The sequence below is a fragment of the Idiotropiscis lumnitzeri genome, chromosome 4 (assembly GCF_059441095.1).
Source record: "Idiotropiscis lumnitzeri isolate Australia: NSW breed Sydney's pygmy pipehorse chromosome 4, RoL_Ilum_1.0, whole genome shotgun sequence".
NCBI lineage: Eukaryota > Metazoa > Chordata > Actinopteri > Syngnathiformes > Syngnathidae > Idiotropiscis > Idiotropiscis lumnitzeri.
This window is the reverse complement of record NC_142394.1, coordinates 15,564,302-15,589,617: the sequence shown is the minus strand read 5'-3', so window position 1 is coordinate 15,589,617 and position 25,316 is coordinate 15,564,302. Positions and strand designations below refer to the sequence as shown.

The following is a 25,316-nucleotide window of genomic DNA, read 5'->3' as shown; positions in this document are numbered from 1 at the left end:
AAAAAGGGTTTGTAACACTAGGACACCAAAAGAATCGAGGAAAGATAAGGCGGTCTTGAGTATCGCCCAATCAGAAAATAGGGTTTGGTCTTATGAAAACTGTATCAAGCTGTTGCAACGCCTGGCTGAATTCTGACCACTGCCAAGTCATAGTACATCTATTGTACTTTTAAAAAGAATAAAGACCACTCCCTGAACATTGTGTTCAAGCTTACAGGTGTTGACGTAAGATAGAAACCAGAACTAATGCTCACACTTAAACCAAGGGCGGGGAACCTGCAGTCTTCAGGCGATCCATGCAACTGTGCAACCAAGTAATTATTATAAAAAATAGTGTTCTCCTGATCGGAAATCGGAGGCGATCACGTTATTTTCAGCAAGGGATGAAAAAAATCGGATTTTAAAATGTTCTCAATTTCTAAATGTCAATATTTTAGTTCTTTACTCGATTTGGACCACTGCTTATTTACAGCCATGTAAAAAGGTATCATGCTGGCATACCTTTTTTCTAAATAAGATGATTGAGACTATTTGGATTTGGTCTTTTTAATTGCATTGTATAGATATTAATTGGGACTCTGGATCGGCAGAGACTAAATTAGGTGACTTGTGTGCAAAAAATATGATCGGCACAAAGTTATTTGCTAAAAACTCCCCTTTTAAAAAATGTTCGTGGCTCAGTGTCCTCACATGATCCTTTGATTGATACATTCGGAGAGGTATAAACAATGCAGTATCACGGTTACTAAGCGAATTGCTTTGCAGAGATGTTTCCGTGTCTTTCTATTTTTATTATCTATTGTGTTTGTCGCCTCTATATATCCTAAATATGTCGAGAGGGGGGAAAAGATTTAAAAAAGACGTTCGTTTAGAAACGTCAAGTGACGCCTGTTAGCAAATCTCGCGATAAGTGATGTCACGTTAGTCGAATTCACTGCCGCTCTCACGAGAGGATTAGCGTGACGCCCTCGAACGTCACGGGTCACGTGTTCATTATGTTTGTAGCGCTTCCAGTTTGTCCATAGGTACGCGAAAATGGACACAGACTATGCCGAACAAACCTCACCGTAGAGCGGTACGACTTTTGTCAAACGTCTCTTTCGATTGTACGCGCTAGTTTGGTCACGTTGGTGATGTGAGTTGACTAAATTAACAAACGTATCTGAACTCTCGTCTTTTCGCCAGTCAAAGATGCTAAATTGTTAGCCGATTTAAGCAGCGTTAGCCCAACCGGCAAAGAGAGTTATTGACCTTATCATAATCGTCAATACGGTATTCAAGTGAAGTATCAAAGAATCTACATAAACGGCATTTTTATGCGCTCGGTTTGGCTCCGTTTCCCGTCTGTGTCATACTCGGAGTGACAAGGACTCGGGAGTTAATCTGTTTGAATGAGTTTAAGTTGGTATGCGGGAGGTGCTGTTCACTAGCATATTTGATTTGATTTGATTTGGTGTGACATTTGTCAGTTGGTCCACGTCAACAGCCAGGATGCTCGTCAGCCTGGCCCACAGACCGTGGCAGGTCTTCTGCAGGGTCACCTGGAGGCACAGATCAAGGTTCCCGCAGCCGTGCCTTGGTGAGGTTCTCCCCCTAAACCACCTACCCCCGACACTCATCCCCGCGCGTTAGAGAATTTGTCGTAATTTCTTGGAACTTTTCTTGACTAGATTTTTAATGTTTAGGTTTGGCAGATTGGCAGACCAGGAGCACATGTAGCTCGTGGTTCCGACCGCTGGACTGTCGAGTTACATCGCTGGGAGCAGCCAAGGTCCACTTCTACTCTACCTTTGGAAACAGCAAAGATGGACCTCCAAAGTCTCCGTCGGATGCAACTGAAAAAGTGGCTGCAAAACCCAACATAAACATACCAGGTGATTCACTTAATCTCCGAAAAGATTAGTGGTTCTCAAAGATTTTACACCAAGTACCATTGTTACATTAAAATACAGTTGTATAGCAACCTAAGTGTTCATTACACTCACAGCATGTAGTTTTGCTGAGTCTTTAATTGTTCAACATTGGCTAAGTAAACAATAATTCACATTGTGCCTTTTTCTTGGAGTAGACTATTTTAGTGGTTTATTTAATAGAACACATTTCTTCAACAGGTTCCCTGAAAAGTGCAAATGCAATGTGATTAAAAACATTTATTACAATTCATTTATAAATTATTCATGTATAAAAAAAAGTTTATGACCAAACCGGTTGTTTCTGTAATCATTTTTAATTTTACTTCTCAATGACAGACACCCTGTACTTTTGTATTTGTTGCTCGGATAGGTTCTGCAGTTAAGGGGCTTACTAAAGCAGAGACCATTCATGTGAAAGGTAAAGTCCATGATGATATTTTTCCATTTAAAGCTGTTCCACTTTCCACGTTTTACTCTTGTCAAATTGACAGTTTTATACAATTTAATGTTGATAGGCTGTGCAATTAATCAAATGTTAATTACGATTATGACACTAAACAATTACAAAACTGTCATAATTGTAAAAAAAACAACAAAACTATTATTATATCCAGTACGTAAACCTGCCCAATGTTTTTCTTCTGCCATCAGTCCGGGCCGTCCTGAAGAAGCGCGAATATGGCGCAAAGTACACGCAGAATAACTTCATCACAGCCGTCCGAGCCATGAATGAGTTCTGTCTCAAACCGAGGTGACACTTCATGTTCAGCAACTCACATTCCTTTTAATGAGCGACCGTGCTGCTGCAATTAGCTAATAACAAGAAACTTTATCTCACACGAGCCTTTCTGCACTGTCGTCATGTCTTGCGGACTTGCAGTGACCTGGAGCACCTTCGCAAGATCCGAAGACGTAGCCCCCACGATGACACCGAGGCCTTCACCGTGTTCCTGCGCTCGGATGTGGAGGCAAAGTTAGTGCTTATCTCAATCAGCAAAGTTATTATTCATTAAAAAAATGTTGTTGCTTTGAATCATTTATTTCTCTCTCGGCTTATTTAGAGCACTGGATGTGTGGGGAAGCCAAGAAGCTCTGGCCAGGGAGAGGAATCTACGCAAGGAAGTAGAGAGAGAGTACCAAGAAAGTAGGATAATGCTTATCTGTGTATTTTTAGTTTACGCAGACTATACCTCTGTATGTAACTGCTCTCATTGCACAATATGCACATTAGTTTTCTCAGACTTCACCAATTTAGTGAAATTGTGTTTTTGTTTTCTTCATTGTTGGCTATATTTGTATGTTCGTATAATACCGCTATTTTGACTCCGTATTTTCCTTCACTATATAGTAAAGGATTCCGATTCTTAATTTTAGCAAAATAAGCTAAAACACTAAAGAATAAAGGTACATAAGCTTGACTTGTGTGCGGGCAGCGTGGGTTCGGTTCCCACTCAGTGACGATGTCTATATCTGCCCTGTGACTGGCTGGCGACCAGTTCTGGGTGTAGTGCGCCTTTCGCCCGTATTCCGCTGGGATAGGCTCCAGCACCCTCCTGCGCCCCTGTACCGGATAAGCGGTGGGGATAATGACACATGACTAAAGAATAAATAATTTGGAAATACATGACATGTTTTTTTTAAGTTCTCTCATGACAAAATTGAAGAATGTAAAGAATTCAAAAGAAAGCAACAATTTACAACATAAAAGAGGCCAAGGAACTTGTAATTAAAACAATTAAGTGATGCTCTGGACAGTAGTAATTAATGTGAAATGAAAATGATCATCCTTAAATGGTTGCCCCTCTCATTTTCATATCTCTCTAGATATCTTTCGTAGTCAGCAGCTCTTGAAGGAATACAAAGACTTCTGGGGAAACACAAGGGTACATTTTACTTCACTGGACATTGAATTGTAAACTTTGAAAATCAAATGTTCGGTACATTACTAAAGAACCAACCCAATGATAATTTCTGTGTTCTGTTCTCTGAAAGCCTCGATCAGGCAAAAGGGCAACATTTCTCCAAGGTCCAGGCAAAGTGGTCATGGTTGCCATTTGCATGTAAGTGAAGTGAAGTTTTTTTTTTTGGTTTAAGTTTTCTTCAGTTTTGGGTGTAAATGCATTTGTGCGGCTTCTAGTATACATTAATGTCTATTTACTTTAAGCACTTTGGTAGCTCATCCAGTGACATGTTAAAAAGATTGTGAGAAGTGTGTCTCAAATGAGGTCCTGTGGTGTACCCAATTAAGTTGATTGCATTAGAGGGCATGTGCAGTCACATGAAATTTTCTTCATTGAGTGCATGTGGGGGGGGGGGGGGGGGGGCTCACTGGACATGCACTCTACTGGCGATTATTATTAGTCCTTTAGATTCTCGCTAAGATCAAGCAATGTCACACATGATTATTTTAACTCCCAAATTGTTCGACTTTTGGGGTGTTTCTCTGTACTCCATTTTCAAAATACTAACCCTGATTCTGCCCCAACATTAAATACAAATAATATATTAACAACGGGCTAGGTGACTTTATTCATTATTGATTTTAGTTTATTTGTCAGAAATATTTTTTTCTTTTTTTAATGTGGTGAGAGCCTAAGGACTTTTGGAATTACTGACAAAACAAACTTAATCTAAATAATATTTGCGTTTTCCATAAGTGAAAGGGGAAAAATCTATAAAAATTGTAAATGTGATTAACATTTGAAATCAATGAAGATTCTCTTCTCCTGTTTGTTTTTCATTTTTGGTCCACCGCCTTTCTTTGTGTGCAGAAATGGGCTGAACTTCTTTTTTAAGCTGCTGGCGTGGGTCTACACAGGCTCGGCGAGCATGTTTTCCGAAGCCATCCACTCCTTAGCTGACACCTGCAATCAGGCCCTGCTGGCTCTGGGCATCAGTCAGTCGGTGCGGAACCCCGATGCTGGGCATCCGTAAGCCTTTTTTATATGATTCTCTGTCATGATGAGAGCAAATAGAAGTGGTCGTTAAGCACCACATTTAAAAGCGTCGGCGTGGTTTCTTCTTCAGGTACGGCTTCTCCAACATGCGCTACATCGCCTCCCTCATTAGCGGCGTGGGCATTTTCATGATGGGCGCCGGCCTCTCCTGGTACCATGGCATCATGGGACTGCTGCATCCGGAGCCTATTGAGTCTTTATTATGGGTGAGTGTCCAGTCAGGCTCTCTACCTCTCATACATGTTTTCCAAAAAAGAGAAATAAATGTCTGTGCTTTCTTTGTGGCAGGCATACTGCATTTTGGCAGGTTCCCTGGTGTCTGAAGGAGGTACGTCACAGATAATCAAGTTACAGTGAACCCCTGCTATTCTGGTGGAAGAGGAGAAAACACTTCCACAAATAGCGAAAATCCACAAATAGTTGACGCTCCTGCTAGAAGGGGTTTTGAATTGACTATAGATGCCGGAAAGTGTTAAAAAAGCGGAATTATTATACAATACAACTTTATTTATATAGCACATTTAACAACAGCTGGAGCTATATCAAAGTGCTTTCCAAAATCGAATGCAGGTCGCATACGGGCAAGAAAAATAATCTAATCATTTGCCTGCTGTGTAATCTAGCCTAAATAACAATGTGGGGGTTCGCTGTACTGCAATTCTCTACTCTATGTTTGGTTTTGTTTTTATTTGAATTGTTTTTCCTTATTCAGCTACACTACTGGTAGCCATCAATGAGATAAAGAGAAGTGCCCAAATCCATGGACTCTCCTTTTATGAATATGGTACGTAGCGATTCAAGTACTGTATTTCTGTAGATCTAAAAAAAAATGTCCATGAATAAAACTAAAGGCATATTTTGTGCACAGTAATGCAGAGTCGAGATCCGAGCACCAACGTGGTGCTACTTGAGGATACCGCCGCCGTGCTCGGTGTCATTATGGCTGCGGGCTGCATGGGACTCACATCGCTCACAGGTAAATGGCAAGTCATCCTGCCAGTAACACAGTTCGGACAAACTATGATTAGTTGAACCGGAGAATGTGTGTTTAACCGTATTAGAATGATCACCTTTGATTTATTCTCATTAATTAACTTCATGGGCCTCAGGAGCTGATCTTCACGTATATGAACTTTGATCACTAAATTTCTCTCCGACTTCCTTTGTCGCGTCTTGGGTTTCCATAGGTAATCCATACTACGACAGTCTGGGTTCGCTGGGTGTGGGAACACTGCTTGGCACGGTCTCAGCCTTCCTTATCTACACCAACACGGAGGCACTGCTGGGACGCTCCATACAGGCAGAGCGCGTCCAGAAACTCACAGAATTCTTGGAGAACGACCCTGCTGTGAGGTCAGCACATGTTTCATTGTGTATCGAGATATCTAGAGCAGCAGTCCCCAACCTGTGCAGAAAGACTGAGCAAAAAATTAATTATTGATCATCAGGGTCTGAAAATAAATCGGATTTCTAAAGTCAGAGGCAGTCACCTGTGCCTGTTTACAAACCACTCTTGATATGGTATATAAAAAAGTAAACATGCCAGTAAAAAAAAGTCTTGTGTGTGATTAAAAAGGTTTATAATCAAACAGAATAGCCAACAATGTCCAAAAAAAGGAAGTGATATATAAGGTACAAAAGAAACAGTCCTATGGGTTAACAGGTGATTTTCACAAACCAAACCCGCCCTGAATAATATGACCACCGGGTCGCAAATGATCGGTCTAAGGCTTATCATACAGTTGATCATCTTCTCATTAAAAGGAAGCTATCTTGCATTTATTTGTCAGAGGATGTTATGCAATTTGTTCGTGAACTACCAGTCTTAATGGGTTCAGCTTGTACATGACTCACTGTTTGTAATACAGTTCCACAGGGCTCCATCTTAGTCCCAATATTATTTCTCTCGCTCACAATAATTTAGGCGAAGATTTTTTAATTTTATGCAGATGATATCATAGTTTATAGTGGTCCATCTCAGAACCACTTGCCAACTTAAAGGATCTTCTTGACATTTTCAAGTGCCCAAACTTAAATTTTTTTGTTATTTTTTGTGTCATGTCCAGAGCCATCCATGATGTGAAGGCCACCGACATGGGACTTAGCAAAGTGCGCTTTAAAGCGGAAGTCGACTTTGATGGTCGAGTGGTGACGCGCTCTTATCTGGAAAAGCAAGACATTGACCAAATCCTCAATGTGAGTCGAACTCTTGTCACGTTGGATTTGTCATGTTGGGTGCACTCGCAAAATTGAAAAGCTCAGGTTCGACGATCATCTGTGTTGTATGTGTGGGTGTCATTGCAGGACATTCAACAGGTGAAGTCGCCGGAAGATCTGGAGAACTTCATGCTGAAGCACGGTGAGAACATCATTGACACGCTGGGCGCTGAGGTGGACCGCTTAGAGAAAGAACTCAAGGTAAGTGAGAGTTTAAAAAAATAAAATCCACGCTATTTTAGTGGTAACTTGACTTACAATTCTTAATATAATTGATTTGCTTTGATTTGCAAGTTAGCTTGGAAGAACTCACCTCCCGATGTCACTCACTAGGCCACACCCATTAAAGGCACACATCCAACACAAACACTACATTATGTACAGGAATTACATGAATGAAAAAAAAACCAGATTATATTTGGGTAGGGAAAAAAAATTTGGATTGGCGATTAAATGGCCATTCGTGTAAAAAAAAAAAAAAAAGTGTTTGTGTCCCTTAATGCTTACAATAACAAAGAAGAATAAACAAATATATCGTAAAATAATATCCTTTATTATACAAAACCAGGACATTCAAATTGATTGTGTAGAAAATGCACAAACATATCATATGATTCAATTTCTGGTTTAGTCTGGACATGTGCAGTGTTAAGGAACAGGGAAAAGGAATGCTCCACTACACTCTGGCTGGTCTGTAGTTAGTTGCGGGCTGCAAAGTACGAGCTGCGAGTAACCGTCTTTTGTGCTCGGCAAAGAAATTTGTTGGTCGGCATGCCGTTCACATATTATTCCAAGGAAATCTGAAAATTGTTTTGATATATGAGTAAATTAAGTTTGGCCACAATCTTGTAAGTCAAGATATCACTGTATACCTTATGAAAATGAGTTGAATTATAATGTCCACTTCCTCCACAGCAACGTAACCCAGAGGTCCGCCATGTAGACCTTGAGATCTTATAATAACACTGACGTGACGCTTAAGGACCTGCAAGATGAAGAAGAGGAAAAAGGACGAGCACACCTGCCTCTGCCGTCCGCCTCCCATTCCTAATGAAAAGCTCCGCCTCCTCACAGGCCTCCGTGCAGAGACACTTGAACATTGTTGTGACAAGTTAATGGTACCAAACAGGTTCAACACAATCACGTGTTATGACAGAGGTTCTCCTCCCATTCCAGCACAGGTATGACTGTTTACATTGACGTTCCCTTCCTGATGTCTTGACAACATGAGGTCATGTTACCAATCGAACTATAGTACACATCCAACCCCAATCTTTTGAAGATTTAATACGATTTATTACAAATCGTACATATGAAAAAGTGTCCATGCTTAATTAGTGAACTTGTAGTAGAGTGAACTGCAGAACTGTATCAAATGACTTCATAATGTAATGTATTGTGAGGACAGAAAAAAAACAATAATATAATATTTACCAGTTTTAGTATTTGCAGACCAACAGGGTGATAAATAATGGGATTTTTTTTCTGCTCTGAAATCACTGACTTTCCTCTTGGAAAAATATGCAGGCTAATCAATTTTCCTATTTCCACTGATGTGTTGCTATTTTTTTATTTTGAAGGCCAGCTTACTTGGGGTCACAGTCATTTCATGTGAGGAGGATGGGTAGTTGTATTATTTGACTTGTAAGAGCGTGTGTGGGGAGGCGGGAAGTATATACCGCACTGATGCAGGAGTTGGAACAAAATTTAAAAAAAATAATTTATTAAATTATTTTGATTTCTGTTGGTGCTGTGGATGTCCTTTTGTTTTCAGTTCCTAATCGAGTCGCATTCACTGTAACTGAGAAAATGTATAATTGGGTCTTTACAGAGTAAAATTTTAAGCGAGAGATGTTTATTATTGTGGTTGTAGTTTGCAGTGATGCAAAAACTGTACTTTATCATGCTGTGAGCTGTTTCAAATATTTTGTCCCTTTCTCTACCGTTTTACACCGACGTAAACTGCATTCACAATCATAATCATCTATACGTTTTTTTTTTTTATTTATTGATGCAGAGTGTCCTTTAGGGTCTTGAAAGGCACTTGCAAATTGACTGAGCTGGAGCCGATTCCATTCTTTAGATACTTAATCAGCTTAAATAGTTTTTCAGGAAATCAAATGCCAGTGATGTTTGCACTTTTACTGCTTATACACACACTTAATAATCAAATGTTGGAACATTAATTTTAACCGGTCTGTTCCTTTAAGTCTAGTTTGTGTTTTTCCCTGTGGTAATGTTCCAACTGAATAATATTCCCTTTATTAGTCCCACAATGGGGAAATTCGAGATTCGAACCTAGGCCTCCTGGGGAGACTGGGTCCTGAACGCGGCGCCTTAGACCACTCGGCCATCCAATATTAGAGTGGTTTCAAATACAGTAATAATGATGTAGTTTTTAGGAGTAAAATTGTTGCCTTGGTTTTAATGTACACGTAGGCCTACGATGCGACTACATTATGTACTGTATGTTGGTCATGACTGTGGTACTTGGGGAGCCAGGTGGTTTCTAAGACGCTACGTTTATAAAGTTTAGTAGACCACCACCGAGGCAAAAACTTGTGCGTGGGAGTAGTTTGGCGAGGCCTTGAAAAACTTAACACTAATCTCTCTGGATGACTTTGAGTAAATTATTGTCCACCAACTTGCGTCTGAGGAAAGGGAAAGCAGTGCACCATTAACGCTGCTGGCCTTGACTCAGAACATTGAGTCTGTGGGGAGACTACTCCGATGACCTCAATTCCACTGACACGCCTTCCTTTGAGGATGCTGAGTCTGTGGACTCTGAAGGGAGGCTCTCCTGCGCTGGAGTTGAAGGCACCAAGGTGGTTAAAAAGCTCCTGGGTGGCGAATCCACCCAGAGTTCCTGAAGGCTTTGTATTTTGTGGGGTGAGTAAGTGAATCACTGGGTGCCGATTTGCGAATATGCGGTGGTCCACTGTATTTTTAAACAATTGGCACCTGTGTACTTCCGGGTGGAATGAAAATGTTGAACTGAAAATGATTATAAAAACTTTATAGTTGCGCTCCTAAATATGCCTCAACACATGCTTCAAAACGTGCGGGTTTCGAACTTGGGTCAATGCATTTTATTAGTTGACCACTAGATGGCACTAAATTCCCCACACTATGCCTTAAGTGCTGAAGTTGTATCTGTACGTACAAGGCTCGACGTGGCTTCCCGTTAAAAACCTCTAGATGGCGCCCTTGTACTTTGACGAGCTGGACGCGCATGGCTTGAGGAGGGGGGCGTTGACGTCATTAAAAACCATTTCCAAGCCGTCTGCGCATTTGATCCACCATCCCCAAACATAAGAGTCGCCACGGTAGCTGCGCCTCGCCGCCAATCTCGTAATCTCGTCTCTGTGAATTTTGCCTGTGTGCGCGTGTTCCGCCGTGGGACCATCTTATTTAAAATGAGACTAACGCGCGTAAATGCGCCACGCCGGCTCCATTTTGACATCATTGATGAGCGTTGGATACTCTCACTTCATCTGATGAGGGCGCAGTCTCCGTGCACCCGCATCCACCCATCACGCCTTCGATCATCCATCACACCACGCGTCAAACCCTCCTCCATCTTCACCATGCAAGGGACATGTTTTTTTCCTTCATCGAGACTGGTCTCTTGAGAGTGGACAACAACAACAACAACGTGTCAATGGCGGACCCCCTCTTCCTCCTCCTCATCCTCGCTTGCTCTACGCTTTTAGCCTCTTTACGGTGCTGCCTTGTGTGCTCATGTTCAAGCAGCATTGTACAGGGCTATGACAGCATAGAGAGATGGCCATCCGTCGGTGACATCATCTCTATTTTTTTTCTCCCTAAGAAGAGCAAACAAAGACGAGGTTTTTGTCTCCTCTCTGTCCCTAACTGATTGACGACTGGAATATGACCCACTTATGGAAGGCGATGCTGAATTATGATAGTATGTTGAGAGCTAAAATGTAATGAGCATCATAACTATTTGATGTACGTTTTTTTTCTCAGTGGTTGGTCATTTACAACGGGCTAACAATGCTCGTCTCTCAGCATGCACACACTCCTACGGTGTGTCAAAAATGATGTTTTTTCTCTGAGAATGTCGAGGGAGCTGTTCTCTTTTATTTGAGGTCAAAGACAAATGTAAATACTCGGTGAATGCTGAGAGTCGCGCACCCACATGTGCTATTCTGGTTGAAAATGTTTGTTTTTTGATTTGACAGAAAAAGAGCGACAAAAAAGCCCCCGTCGCCTGAATACAGCGAGACATACAATGACCCATGATTGTGATTCAAAATATTTTCTTTTTTTGTATTTCATTTTTATCTTTAAGAATGGAAATAAAAGAAAATCCTATGGTCTGAAAGCTGAGCGTCAAAATTCCCCATCCCCCCACCCCCAAATTATTGGGTGAATACAGAGAGCCAATCATCCACACATTGTGGTTTAAAATGCCCCCCCCCCTCTTTTTTTTAGTTTCTGAGATTTACAGAGAAGAAAAGAAAAAAAATCTATGCCGCAAATGCTGAGAGACGTCGAGAGATGAGAAATTATCCACACATGCTATTGTGGTTCATAATATTTTCATTATTTAGCTCTGAGAGGATTTTTTTTTATTGCGTTGTTTGTGCTGAAAAGCAGCCATTCCCAATATTAACGTGAATGCTGAGAGAAAATCGTGGAAAAAATTGTTCCATTTTCTTTAGGTTCTGTGGGGATAATGTATATATTTTTACCCCTGTGCTTGAATGCTGAGAGACAACAATTCCCAATGATGGCGTTAGATTGTCTGTGCATGCTGTGAGAAAAGTATTCACAGTATAATATGTTGTAAAACTGTTATTTTTGCTGAGTTAAATCAGGAGTACACAAATGCAGATGTGTGTCAATATTGGATTTTGTTTACATAGCTGAGAGACAGTAATTCACAAAAAGATGAGATTCAAAATGCTGAGAAACAGCCATTCAATTTAATGGTATGATTTTTTTTCTACATGCTGTGAAAAAGACATTCACACTAATATGCTTGTGTGTGAAAAATACTTTTTGGTTAAATACTGAGAGACAGCTATGCCTTTTTGTGTGAATGCTTAGAGACGAGTGTGTGTGTGTGTGTGTGACACAAAATATGTTTTGCTATTGGATTCTGTGACTCCTGAGAGATTAGCACACTTGGCTATTTTGTGTAAAAATACCAGATTTGTGCTTCAAAAAAATATTTTTCCTGTTCTGTAAATTCTAAGAGACGAGTCTTGAAATATGGTTGAAAAATATTTGTCATCAGTGAGGGCTGTCATGCATTCACTCGAACAGCCTTGCATGCCAAATAAACATTTGAGAACTTGAAATATTGAGAGAACCAATTCTCTTCAAGCATTCAGAATAGTTCACTGTATTACAGGTGTACATATTAAAATAAATAAAGATTCTTACTGCTGTTCATGTATTTCTTTATTGTGTAACTGCTGAGAGACAATAATTTGCATGAATACTTTTAGCCTCAAAGCACTTGACTGTGCATCCACCAGATTGCTCTGTCATCCCGGTTCTATTCCATCTAATATGTTTCGTCTTTCTTTTATATAAATCACGTATTATAAAAGCACAGGACATGTTTCATTATAAAAACGTTTTCACAATGGCAATAGAGTAGGAGAGTCTTTTTGGGGCAGGGGTCCCTGGAAGAAAAGACATGTGTTCAGGCACTTCACATCCTCATATTTGTTCACTGGCTGCAGCTCCTGCAAGGCCGCAGTCCATTCTCGTTACAGGAAGTGCACTTGAGGGCTTTGAAGGAGTCCGTGAAGCAGTTGCGGAACACTGACATTTTGCTGCCATGGCACGTCGGGCACGGGACGAAGGCGAAGCCCCCGCAGCTCTGGCACGTCTCGGGATGCTGCACCCGCTGGGGGGGGGGGGGAGACCCGTAAGAAGTATGTGTCCTGTTTATTAGGTGTGCTGGCACACTCGACAAACAATATTTGATTATTCACGATTCCACCATTTAAAATTGTATCTGTACCCAACAACTATTTGCTGAAGAACTTGCCTATTTTCACTCATTCAGATTTTTTTGGTGCTGTTTTGATAACTCAGGAAGAATACTAAAAAAATACCCTAGTGACAATGGAAGTACTGATTTCACTTTGTAAAGTAAAAATAAAATGTTCTCGTGAATTTGACACAACAAACAGAACAGTGTTGTTAACAAGCCTGTCACATTTGAATGGTGAATGGTTTAATGGTTCATTTTTGGGGCGGAGGATGGAGGACAATATTTATATTTTATTTTAAAAAAAAGGACGGACTAAATAAAGCCGAATGTGGGTTTTTGTCTGTCCCTTTAAGTACCGCGTGCCTAGAATTCAAATATTTGCTCTCGGTGCTGAATGTAATCTCTTAATATACTCTCTCTCCCTTCCTCTCTGTCTCTCTCTATCTCTGTCGGTGTCTCTCTCTGCCTCTCTCTGACTTTCTCTCTGTCTCCCTCACACTTTCTCTCACTCTCGAGAGTAGGAGAGGGAGCGAGAGAGCGAGAGAAAGGTGGCTGTGTGAAGAAGCAATTGAGAGTCAAAATAAGCATCTTAAGTTGTGTTTAAACTAAGGAAAGGGCTAAAGTTCAATAAATACAGCCATCTCTACATTGCGAGCCTGGTCCAAGCTCATCTGTGAATTTGCCTCGTGTGACACCAAGAGTCTGAGAAACGTTCCGGTCCTATCTGTTCCCCGCATGTTTTTTTTTTTCTTTTCTTTTTTTTCGAAGGGGTTTGCATGCAAGGACGAAAGCGCTTTAAAAGGATGTAGACGGACGGTGATGGAGGTCGGCGATTATTTTTATGACTAAGGCCGGAAGGGTGCCCAGGTTGCAGACCGGCGATGCGGGACGGAACTGCAAAATGGGCTTAAGCGCCCACCTATGGTTAAATTGTTAAACTTTGCCTGCTCAACTGCCAATCAAATACTTCTACTGTGACCTGGGAATATGGACGCTACTTCTTTTTAAATATTTATTATGCCTTCAAATAACTGCTTAATCTTCTTAAAGCCTCTGGTGGCTGGAACATATCCCACTGGTTCATCACAAGACTCTTCCACTGCACCACAACGAGGTGCTCTAAAGGGTCCAAACCAGTTTGAAGCTCCTGCCCACACACTGTCTGTTATATCGGCGTTTAAAAAAAAAAATTCACTCCCTCACAATCAAATCCCTGCCGTGGCCATACCCCCTAATCTAGGTATTTAAAATAAAGTCTATCAAATCATTTATTTACATTATATTAGTTGTGTAAAACAATGTACGATTCATGTTCTGCATTTGAGTGTGGGAGTTAATGTGTTGTGAGCCAAATCAATAACAGGCCTTCCATTATTGATGGTCACTTATTGACTGTGCTAATCTTTTACACTGCTCATGTTTTATTGATGACATGCATGTGTACTTGTGCATGTGTTTGTGTGGATGCTTATAATAAGATTTGATAACTCACCTCAATTTTTGTCAAAAGATCCTGCAGTTCTCCTGATTCGTTCATGCTCAGTATTTTCTCAGCACCCTGAAAAAAAAAAACACGTCAATACATAAATGAGAAATAGAGAGGATGGTATGGTGGGAAGTCAGCAAACCAGTTTTGAACTGGCGCTGCATCATGAACGCACATGGCGTGACCAATTAGCTCAAGTAGTGTCATTTTGAATGGCTATAAATAACGCTAATAAAGAAATGAATAAAGAAGAAAATGCGTTAATTCCGATTTACACGGAAATTCGGGTACATCACCAGCGCAGGACGTGCATATCTGTGTAATAATGTATATATTGTACATATTAGGACTGAACATTTTTTTAAGATAATCATCCATTATATTGTGATGACATGTAATTATTTTTTCAAGATCCTCTTTACAGCTGATATTTGACTATGTTTTACATGATTCATTATTGATAAATGGTTTGGTCTTATAGGTTAGTCTTAAACTAAAATAAAGGTAAATGAACCATTGATTGATGTAAAAGACAGTTTAATCATCTGCTTCAATTAGAGTTGTTTACTACAAATCACTTTGACTTGTAGTCATTTAAGCATCCAGAATGACAATTTAAAAAAAATTCTACCAAACAAGCGTGCCATAAAAATAAGTCAGTAAGTTCTAAATCTGATTACAATAATAATACAAACCAATGCGAGGCTTTATTACATCCAATTTTGGTTTTTTTCGACTTTTCATGAAACAATAATATTTATACATGTGAACTGCTCTTCTTCAGCATTGAACCTGTATTTAGAAACTATATATACAGAGAGAGAGGGAGAGCGAGAGAGAGCGAGAGAGAGAGAGAGAGAGAGAGAGAAAAGATACTGACCCCGAGGTAATGTCCGTCCACGAAGACGACAGGCAGCGATGGAGGCTCTCCTACCCGCTTACATCGCTCCTCCAGCTCCTTGCCGTAGTCGCTGTCCAGAGCGATGTTCCGCTCCACAAACTTGAGCCTGTGGTTCTGAAAAATCTTGCGCACCAATTCGCAGCGCTCAAAAGTGGTTCTCACCACACGGAAGCTGGTGGTGTAGATCACCATCCGGCCGAACTCCAGCAGTAACTCCACCTGGAGCGAAAAGATAATCATTGACGTTTTGCATCTCTCCTGGGGGGGGGGAGACAGGCTATCTCAAGGGGTGTCGGAAAACCAACAAAAACATAAAAAAATAAAATAAAAATGGAAATGCGGATGAACATCAATCATCTGATTTCTACTGAGAACAGGCGGAAATGTGGAAAAAAAAAAAAAAACCCAGAAAGATCGCACAATATCCAAAAGTCTTTCCTGGCACCTGTGGGGTCCAAGAACATTTCAAGGAGGGGGTGGTTGGCTCCCCCCTTGTTCTGGCTGTGTTTTCCTCAGTGGGATTGACATAACTAATATAATAATATAATTTATTGCTGTACAATAAAAGCGAAATGTGACTTCTCACAACAGTCTGCCTATATTTAAAAAAAAAAAAATCCACGAATAGGTGAATTTGTGAACTACAACTGAGCTGTACTTAACAGATGTACTGTGGTGGATTAAACCAAAAAACTAAAACAAAAGTAAGCCCCTGTAATGTGACACACAATTTGAGCATTTTATTCAGTGATTCTTTTGCATACCACTAGAGGGAGCTCTCATACTACCGGTGCTACTTGCATCACGCTGAAAACCACAGTAATAGCAAATATGTACATTTAAGAGAAGCACGGTGACCCTCTTGTGTGGCTAGAGAATTGGATGGATGGATTTACAGTATATTTCACACATATTTGTCATCACTGATTTTTTTGTGAATTGCGCTATATAAATAAAATTGTGTACGTATTGTATTGTATTGTATATTTTAGTTTTTTTGGAGGGTGCCTCTTCAGATTACAACACTGTTGTATTTTCCGCCATTGTTGCAGGTCAACTCTTCACCCAGTGCCATTCAAGTGGCAATAAATTTCACTAACAGTACACCGGTGTCTTGTTAGAAAGTTTGTTGTGTAGTGTAGCTGCTTGTCTGGCAAGCATGAAAGACTGCAACAGAGCATAAGGTCAATGCGGAATTAAAGATTAATGATACATTCCATTAAGTGTGTCAAGAAAAACTAATCAGGGTAATGAATTCTCAGCACTTTGCATTCTGCTGTAGCAGGGCGGTGCACAAAGAGCACCTTGTTTTTGCGAGCAGGACACGAGCTGAACAGACAGCTGCACGTTTCTTTGCCGAGGAGAATTATGCGGACTAATAGTGAGATTATCTTTGTTTTAGTAAAGCGCTGCAATACTTTTCAAGTACTCAATATACTGTATCACATAGTAATCAAAATCATTGTCTTTGCCTTGAGCTGCAGTAATCAGGCAAAAAGGTTGGCCTAGTGGTTAATGGGGATATAAAAAGTCTACACACCCCTGTTCAAATGCCAGGTTTCTCTAAAAAAAAAATGTCTTACGATGAATGAATACTTTTCTCACCATTAAAGTGACCTCAATTGAAGAAAAAATATTGAAGGAGGGGAAGTAAAAATAAACCGAAGATGTACTGTTGCACAATTGCACACCCCCTCTTATAAGTGGGGATGTCGCTGTGTTCAGATTTAACCAATCAAATTCAAATTTATGTTGAACGTCAGTCAGCAGTCATCTGCCAACATTTGAAGTGCCTCTGATTATTTTCTATTAAGGTTCAGATGTTCTAGTAGGCTTTTTCGGATTTATAACTTATTGAAATTACATTACAATACATTTACTGTATATCCACATTTTGTGAATTGTTTTGCTAAGTGGTGTGCCGTGATTTTTTTTTTTGCGACATGAAATGTGTCCCTCTGCTCAACAGGTCTATGAATCTGCATCAAAATTTTGCTACTATGCCTAAATGTATGAATTTGAATTTGTTTTCGTAATTATCATTGAATGTTTTTTCAATTTATTTAAATTGGATTACAGTTAAAAAAACAAAACAATCAATCATGTAAAATGTGTGCAAATTTCTGTAAAAAAAGTATGCAGTGCTAACTATACTTAATATAAAAATATACAAATGTTCAGTTTAAACCAAACTTTTCCTTTTGCATTTTTTGTAGTTTTTGTATACTCCATCTATGACACACAAACACACACCCACACACACGTATATACACATGTAATGATATGAATGTCAGTATATCTATGATTTTTAATTTTTGTGGTAATAAGCAGGACTTACACTGTTGCAATGCGGAAGGTTTTCAAAGAGCGTCTGACCCGCGCTCACTTTGTGCTTGACCCCCCTCACGGTACCATTCTTGCTGAGGATGTTGACCCTTTTGGAGGTGAACGTCCGGTCCTTGGCAGCCCCGGCGGCGTACACCAGCAGCTCGTCGGGTTCGCTCTCGCTGTCGTCCAGCTCGGACCCCAAATACCCTCCGTAGGGGGGTCCGTCCCCACTGGCCGCCGAGCTGCTGGTGCAGTCCGAGTCGAGCGAGTCGCAGGGCCCCTCGTCTTTGAACATCTCCTTCAGCACGCGACCGCTGCTCCCCGAAGCCACCCGAAACCTCACCCGTTTCTGGGGCTTGACCTGAGCCTCCACTGCCGTCCCGTCCATTTTTGAGCACCCCTATGCTCCGCTTTACATCACGGTGAACAATTTGGCAGGGCGGCTCCCTCCTTCTCGCTCTGAGTTGAGTTTGCCATGGATTTACCAGCACCTATTAATCCGATCTAAAAAAGGGCCGCCGGCCTAAGCTGCCTTCCAGTCACACTCAGCTGCCATTCAATTATGCATGTTCTGTTGCCACAGCAACCTGGCCGGCGAGGTAAGGTGATCGCGCCGTGTGCATTATGCATCTGGCTTTACACAGTTTTCACCCAAGCTTTGACACACGACTTCTAATGGGTTGTCATTGTGCGCTTTAATCAAACCAGTGGACATCCTTGACTTTGACCCCACCTGCCTCCAGCCACATCGCATTACGAACAAATATACCAGGGCTTGCCAAGCTTTGGGATTTTGAATACAGGCAGGTGGGCCAGGTCATTCATAGATGTGCAAAAAAAAACAACAAAACATAACAATGTTTTTGTTAGTTTTGTTAATTGTCGGTGAACTCAACTCACTTCAAAGCAAGCAGCAGTTTCAAAAAAGAAGCATCAAGCTTTTTATTGCGAGTTGAAGTTTATTGTCAAACTAAACATCATTCAAAGAGAATTACACGTTGTGTTTTTAAAACAACCACACAACTTTGCCTTTCACTAACTTCCAACAATTCCTCTTCTTATTTCCCTAGAAAAAAACTACTTTAAGTGTCTTTTTTTGACTCATTTATTGCCATTGACGGATATAGACGCCAAAAAGTATTTTCGATTTATCTAGGCTGGCAGTGAATGAGTTAAATAAAAAATAAGAGTGTGAAAAAGATGACAATATTTAAAAAATAAATACGTATTTTAAAAAAAAAACATAAAAAAACTGAAATGAGCATGCAGGATCTGCTGTATATATTCTTTATCCTCTTTTAGGAAAAAAAAATTGCATTACTGCAGTGTATAAAGTCACAGTAGTTGTGAAAGTAATCTTCATTTGTGTCTTCCTTTAGATTTTTTCTGTCTCTGGTGGCCAAGTTGGACACACTAGAATTCACAAATTAATCATGATGCACAAAGTGTTTCATTCTTTACTTTGTATTTAATTATGTGATTGCTGCATGTTTTCTAAAGTACAATTATTGAGTAGCATAAGACAATCCTTCCAAATTTTTTGTTATTTTTTGGGGTGGGGGCAGGAACAGATTACTTGGTAATGTAATGATGATTTGAGACGCGTTGTTTCGTGTTACAAGCATGGAACAAATTAAACTCATACTATTATTTAATTAAATACATTAGAGATGCGTGTGTTTGTAATGTTTCTTTGACTAATATTTTTCTTAAATAAATTGAACTAAACTAACCTAACATAAATAAATATTACAGACTCCTGATCATGTGAATGCCTGCAAGGAAATCAAGGAAAATCACTCAATGAGAGAAATGCACATCACAAAAAAGCAAAACATGTTGGCGTGACCAGTTTGTGTTTTGCTTTTTTTGTAATTTATGTTTATTGTGTGATGTCACCACAGACGGGTAGGACAGGATGTTGCACTTATAATAATAATAATAATATTGCCTTTATTAGTCCCACAATGGGGAAATTCGAGATTCGAACCCAGGCCTCCTGGGGAGACTGGGTCCTGAACGCGGCGCCTTAGACCACTCGGCCATCCTGGCAGCCAAATTCGAGATTCGAACCCAGGCCTCCTGGGGAGACTGGGTCCTGAACGCGGCGCCTTAGACCACTCGGCCATCCTGGCAGCCAAATTCGAGATTCGAACCCAGGCCTCCTGGGGAGACTGGGTCCTGAACGCGGCGCCTTAGACCACTCGGCCATCCTGGCCATCCTATCGCGACTCTAATGGAAATATAGCGCTGCAGGCAGCTACATGTGATGGGATAATAAAGTCTTTGTCTTGGTTAAGCTGCATGAGGCTCAGTGGCCAAGGTTATCTCCGTGGATCTGTCTTTTCCCAGTCACTTACTTTGTCAGTCGGACAACGTTGCACTCTTCATTCTGTATTTGCACTCACCACAACTGCGCCTCTTCTTGCAAGAGTATAATTAAAAGACAACTCTTGTTATTTGAACAGACAACTGTGAATCACTACGTTATAGGTAACTGAATTAGTATTAGCAGTATTAGAGACCAATGATAGCACACTTACTTTTAAAATAGAAAAGGTTTGATGAGACATAAAACTTGAAACCCTTTCCAAGCTTACTTTGAGGTATTGCCCAGTAGTGCCCGAAAATTCTCAATATATCATTCATCGTAACTTTTGTTAATTCCGGCTGACAGCAAGTCAACTTTGACAAGCTTGACTCTGCGATTGTCACTATGAGTTCTATTTTCATGCCCATGCAGTGCAAGTCTGGCGCGAGGCATGGCCGACATCTGCCCAGAGGTGGGCTAAACCAAGTTTTGGTATTTTAGCAGACCCGTGCAAGAGCGCATAGGGTGGCACTTAAAAAGAAAAATTAAGTGTGTTTTGAACAGAGCCGTGGTCAGTGAGATGATTTAAAAAATATAAAATAAAGATGATCACCACATTTGTAAAAATAAAAAAATAACATTTTAATTAGAGAAGCAAGTAAGCTTCTCTAGACGTTTTTGCACTAAATCAGAATCCACCCTTGTTTTTAATGTGGCACATCAAGTTTTCATCATAAGAATGTAACGTGTACAGTAATACATTTAGTAATATTTATGGATTAAGGGCTAGGCTCAACAGCAGGTGGAATTTCTTTTTCCTGAAACATCACAGCGATAAATCACACAGTCAAACTGAAAAACAAAAAATCAAAATACCTCAAAAACCTGATGTTCTAGAAAAAAAAAGTTTACACATTTTTAAATCATCGTTAAAAATAGTTTTAGGGACAGATGAAGCCATCACTGATTGAAATTTGATGTTGACCAGCATAATGTGTCCATTGATTTGTTTTCTGTTGAACAAATTAAACTTGTATTGCCACGTCCCATTCTACGATTTATTTATAGTGCGTTTGTGTGCGTGTGGTGTGAGTTGATGCAGCTGAGACGTGACACATCAGCTCAGATTGGTGACAGCGTCACTTGGTGTGATTTCTGCGGTTTGACCCCTTGGGTAAAACCCATGCACGCACACAAAAATGTTCATATTTGATCAGCAATGTTGGATTTGGATGTCATTACACAGTATAGTGCAGGTGTACCTAATGAAGTGTCCAGTGGCTGTCTTAAGATCATCTGTCGTATTATATCACATTACTGTAATGTGTCTTATACTCGACCATCTTTGGACTGAGATGAACCTAAGAACATTAGTCTTACGCTCCCGTAATACACGGCGGAAGTGTGAGCAGTTTTTATGCTTGGAATAAATTAGCTGTGGTCTTTATATATCATTTTCATTTTGATGAGGACTTTTTATATCACGGTGAAGTGTTTTCCTCCATTATCATTTCTCCACTGTTGCGAGAAGCTCTTCATTGTCACACAAATGTTGTTTCACACCAGTCTCGTTTAATTGGATAAACACCTGCCAAACAGATATTGTGCCGCATTTTTTTAACATCGTTGAGAAAATGGTGGAACTTAATTCTATTCTCTTTTGAGATCCAATGAACTGTATCAATCACTTGGTTTATACAAAAATATTAATGCTTAGTTTTGATTGATTGATTTAACCCCCTCAATACAAATTGTTATAGTCGATCAAAATATTTTTTCCACCATTAAATTTGTTATCTGTTGATTGGCTGGAATGTAGCACGTGGTTCTTCTGCCTAATTTTACCTCGCGTTTTATTGGATTTTTATAGTGCTTGTTTTTAGAGTCCTCTTTGTTGCCAGAAGGCTTTTTGAGGTCAGTTGGCCATTCTTAGCAGACGATTTGTGAACCACAAGAGGGCAGAGTGCAACTCAAAACAGCTTCATGTCACAAGGCCTGATCATTTCCAGCAGCGTGTGGGCCTCTCCGCCAGAATGATGCAGCTTACATTGCCTTTTGTATTATTTTCAATGTATATCGTGTTGAATATTCGCAAAAAGCATTAAAAGAGGCAGGCTGTCCTTTTCCAGAAAGCAAATTGAAAAAAAATAGTCAAGTAATCCATTTGTTTGTATTTAATGGTCACAATCATGATTTTCTGGATCTCCCTGACCCAAATGTGTTTTTTTAGCAAATTGAAAAATTTTAGCGCCTCAAAAATGGTAATTTTCTTTCCTTTTTTAGTTTGAACCGGGAATTATGATGTGCATGAAACGGTGATTCTTGACCTAAAAGCTTACTTTAAATGGTGGCTGGTGTGTGCTGTCTCCCATTAAACATTAAATATTTGAGTTAAATATTTGCACAGTTTACAAAGGTCAGACGAATAATGGAAAAAGTTTTGAAATTATTTATTTTGGTCTCTTTTTTTTAAATTTGTGCATAGACATGTAGACTTTTTATATGCGCTGGATATTAGGAGTAGAAACGCCAACGCCTATTTCAATTAGTCAACCATGTCATCACGTGTACTATAAAACATAAAAGACATTGCATTCACACACACGCACGCACACACACGCGCACACACTCACACTCGAACTCACACAGAAAGACACACGTTCACTACTGAGGAGGCAGGCTTCTTGTCACTGTTGCCTAGCAACCGTGGGAACCATGGAGCCAAATCCCCGTGGTGGCGAGCTGATGTTAAATTAGGCGGCGTGGGGGGAAAACACAGGCAATCTTTGGAAAATGAGGAGGAGGAGATATTGTGGAGATCTTCTCCTTATCTTTGCATGTGGAGACTCTTCGGCTTATTTTAACACACTCACAGCTTGCAGTGTTTAAAAATATGCTTCTTCATCGACATGTTGACCCAATACGCTGCCCATGCATTATTTAGCAACGCAGTGTGAGTATAAATAGTCACACTTACATCCCTCCTCATGCAAATTCATGTATAATAGGATGGACATAGGCAAGCAATGTACAATGGCTAAACTATGTACAGGGGATACATTAAAAGACCTGCATGTTCAGTGTGGACTTGAGACAACTTGGTGTGTGTGGGGGGGTGTGTGTGCGTGTATGTATGTGTGTGTAAATGTTGCAGTTCTCGCATGCAACTGCAGTGGTGCTGCTGCTGTACCAATGTTCCACTCTCACAGCGTGATTTGCATGTTAACTGCGGTCTGTACTGTACATCAATATTTTTCACAATGGAACTCTATGCTGAGCTTGCTTGGGTCAATACGGTACTGCATATACTGTATGCCCGTGATGGGAACATTTAATGATGATACGGGCATGAGAGAAACATGTTTTTTTGATGTGGTGAAGGTAAATGAGAAAATTATATCTGGTGCGTTTAAGACATAACAGAAATGGGGAAATAAGAAATCACTGTGAAGTGATGACCTTATAATTTAGAAATGGCTTGCCGAGGTTAGAGAAAAAAGTGTTTAATGCAATGACAACATGAGAAAATGTGAAACAAAAACTGTCATTTTTTTGTATTTTTTTTTTTAACAGCTACTCAATCTGGTATTGCATTCCAAGTGTCTGGACCCAAGAAGGAATTTGACCACATAATTTCGAAGGAAGAGCATCTTACTACCTCACTTACTATATAGCTTCAAATCAGAGTTCCTTGACTGCCTGTGAACGTAAACTTTCATTGAAGCGTATTGTCACGGTTTCAAAACATAAATTGAAAAAAATATACTCAAAATACAAGCAGGAATAAACCTAAGGAAAAAGCAGTGAATACATTGCAAAGAATTGAGTCACGATGCTTTTTAGATGTGATTTTAAAGAATTTTGAGCCATCAATTTCAGTATGTGAAACAGTGGTCATTCTGATTGGCTGTTCACAATTAAAATGCATCTCGTCAGCCTCAAAACTGAAGACATGCGATGGCCGATGATGTCCTGCTATGGCATCTCCAATCATACGCCATTAAATTAGACTATGATGTTCATTATAATCCATATTATGTTATTCACCTCAAATATTGGCTCCATGCATTTAAGACGTTTACAACTAACTGAATATATATATATATATATATATATATATATATATATATATATATATATATATATATATATATATATATATATATATATATATATATATATATATATATATATATATATATATATATATATATATATATTTTGTGTACATTAATTTGAGTATGTTGCTGATTTCATTTACAGTTTACAGTCTGAGATTATTTATTCACTGGACAAAATACCACTTTCAATTATTTCTTTTTTCTGAAAGGAAAACTGGAATTACACATGCAGTCTGTATTACTGATGTACTGTACTAAAATCACAGTCAACTCCAACCTCTGTACTAGTTAATTTTAACATGTACACGAAAGCAACCGCCGGAGGGGGTCGCTCCAGACCAAGCAGCACTTGAAACAAACAATTCCTTGATAATTACGACTGATGATAAGGGACAGTTTGTCTTAAATCTAAACAACAATTTCAAATTGTGACTTTATTAGCGACTGAAAAGGCAACTTTTTGATGGTCTTTGTGCTCAGTCATTGTCATTCACCCCCATTGCGGCTGAGAGTGGTACGGTCTGACGTGCAAGACACCGCCGCCCCCCCTCCACTTCACTTTACGGCAGATGCACTCAAGCTTGTACCGCGGCAGTGTGTCGAGGAGGTCCGACCGCCCGTAATGACCACCGGGATGCCGCGGGGAACCACGAACACAAGAAACGAAGGCTCCCGACCTCCACGCCCACGCTAGCAAGCACCGCGCTGCGTGGGAGGGGATTTGACCCCCCTTTTCTTTAAAAACTATACTGACGTTCTCGGAGAAGCTGTCAGTGGCGGCTCGACTGAGCAGCCGCGGCCGCTTGACAGGTGCTGTCACCCGGCTTAGCGTGACGAGATGCCGCCGGTCCAGAGAACCATGTCAGATCTTCGGACGCGGGCGGACGGTATGTAGATTTCATAAAAACACAACTAAACATTATGTATTTTGATAAACAAATTCTAGTCTGCATTTTGTGGTTATTTCCTGGTGAGGGCAAAACTAACAACATAAGACGAAAATGCGCTTTTCAACCCAAGTCTTACGATGAAACCTCCCTTTATACTTCGTGTTAAACATTTCATTTCCGTTTTTATTATCACGCTTTTCCATTGTACTTTGTCC

At 40.1% G+C, this 25,316-nt stretch overlaps 3 protein-coding genes across 8 annotated transcripts in view; 2 read left to right on the top strand and 1 right to left on the bottom strand.

Moving 5' to 3' along the window:
• Window positions 1-875: 875 nt before the first annotated feature.
• slc30a9 (solute carrier family 30 member 9) lies at window positions 876-8,937 on the top strand. Of its 2 annotated transcripts, none has more exons than XM_088292953.1 (18): window positions 876-1,075; window positions 1,487-1,579; window positions 1,686-1,874; window positions 2,284-2,331; window positions 2,565-2,664; window positions 2,794-2,886; window positions 2,975-3,057; window positions 3,738-3,796; window positions 3,906-3,973; window positions 4,685-4,843; window positions 4,941-5,076; window positions 5,159-5,198; window positions 5,583-5,654; window positions 5,739-5,846; window positions 6,058-6,223; window positions 6,937-7,066; window positions 7,175-7,288; window positions 8,003-8,937. In XM_088292953.1, the coding sequence occupies exons 2-18, from the start codon at window positions 1,492-1,494 to the stop codon at window positions 8,045-8,047; spliced, it is 1,698 nt and encodes a 565-aa protein (XP_088149079.1). In that variant the 5' UTR covers window positions 876-1,075; window positions 1,487-1,491; the 3' UTR covers window positions 8,048-8,937. The 2 variants fall into 2 exon arrangements, with proteins under 2 accessions (XP_088149079.1, XP_088149078.1); XM_088292952.1 differs by having other exon boundaries at window positions 878-1,075; window positions 1,470-1,579.
• Window positions 8,938-12,502: 3,565 nt separating this feature from the next.
• On the bottom strand, window positions 12,503-18,315 carry grxcr1a (glutaredoxin and cysteine rich domain containing 1 a). Its single transcript, XM_088294919.1, has 4 exons — window positions 17,790-18,315; window positions 15,431-15,670; window positions 14,557-14,622; window positions 12,503-12,974 (listed from the first exon to the last, which is right to left on the bottom strand). The coding sequence occupies exons 1-4, from the start codon at window positions 18,165-18,167 to the stop codon at window positions 12,795-12,797; spliced, it is 864 nt and encodes a 287-aa protein (XP_088151045.1). The 5' UTR covers window positions 18,168-18,315; the 3' UTR covers window positions 12,503-12,794.
• A 6,469-nt stretch (window positions 18,316-24,784) lies between these two features.
• atp8a1 (ATPase phospholipid transporting 8A1) overlaps window positions 24,785-25,316 on the top strand; it is a 96,343-nt gene continuing 95,811 nt past the window's right edge. For all 5 annotated transcript variants that reach the window (XM_088295009.1, XM_088295007.1, XM_088295011.1 and 2 more), the window contains exon 1: window positions 24,785-25,098. In XM_088295009.1, the coding sequence (XP_088151135.1) occupies window positions 25,050-25,098 (49 nt within the window). In that variant the 5' untranslated portion in view covers window positions 24,785-25,049. The remainder of the gene's footprint in view (window positions 25,099-25,316) is intronic.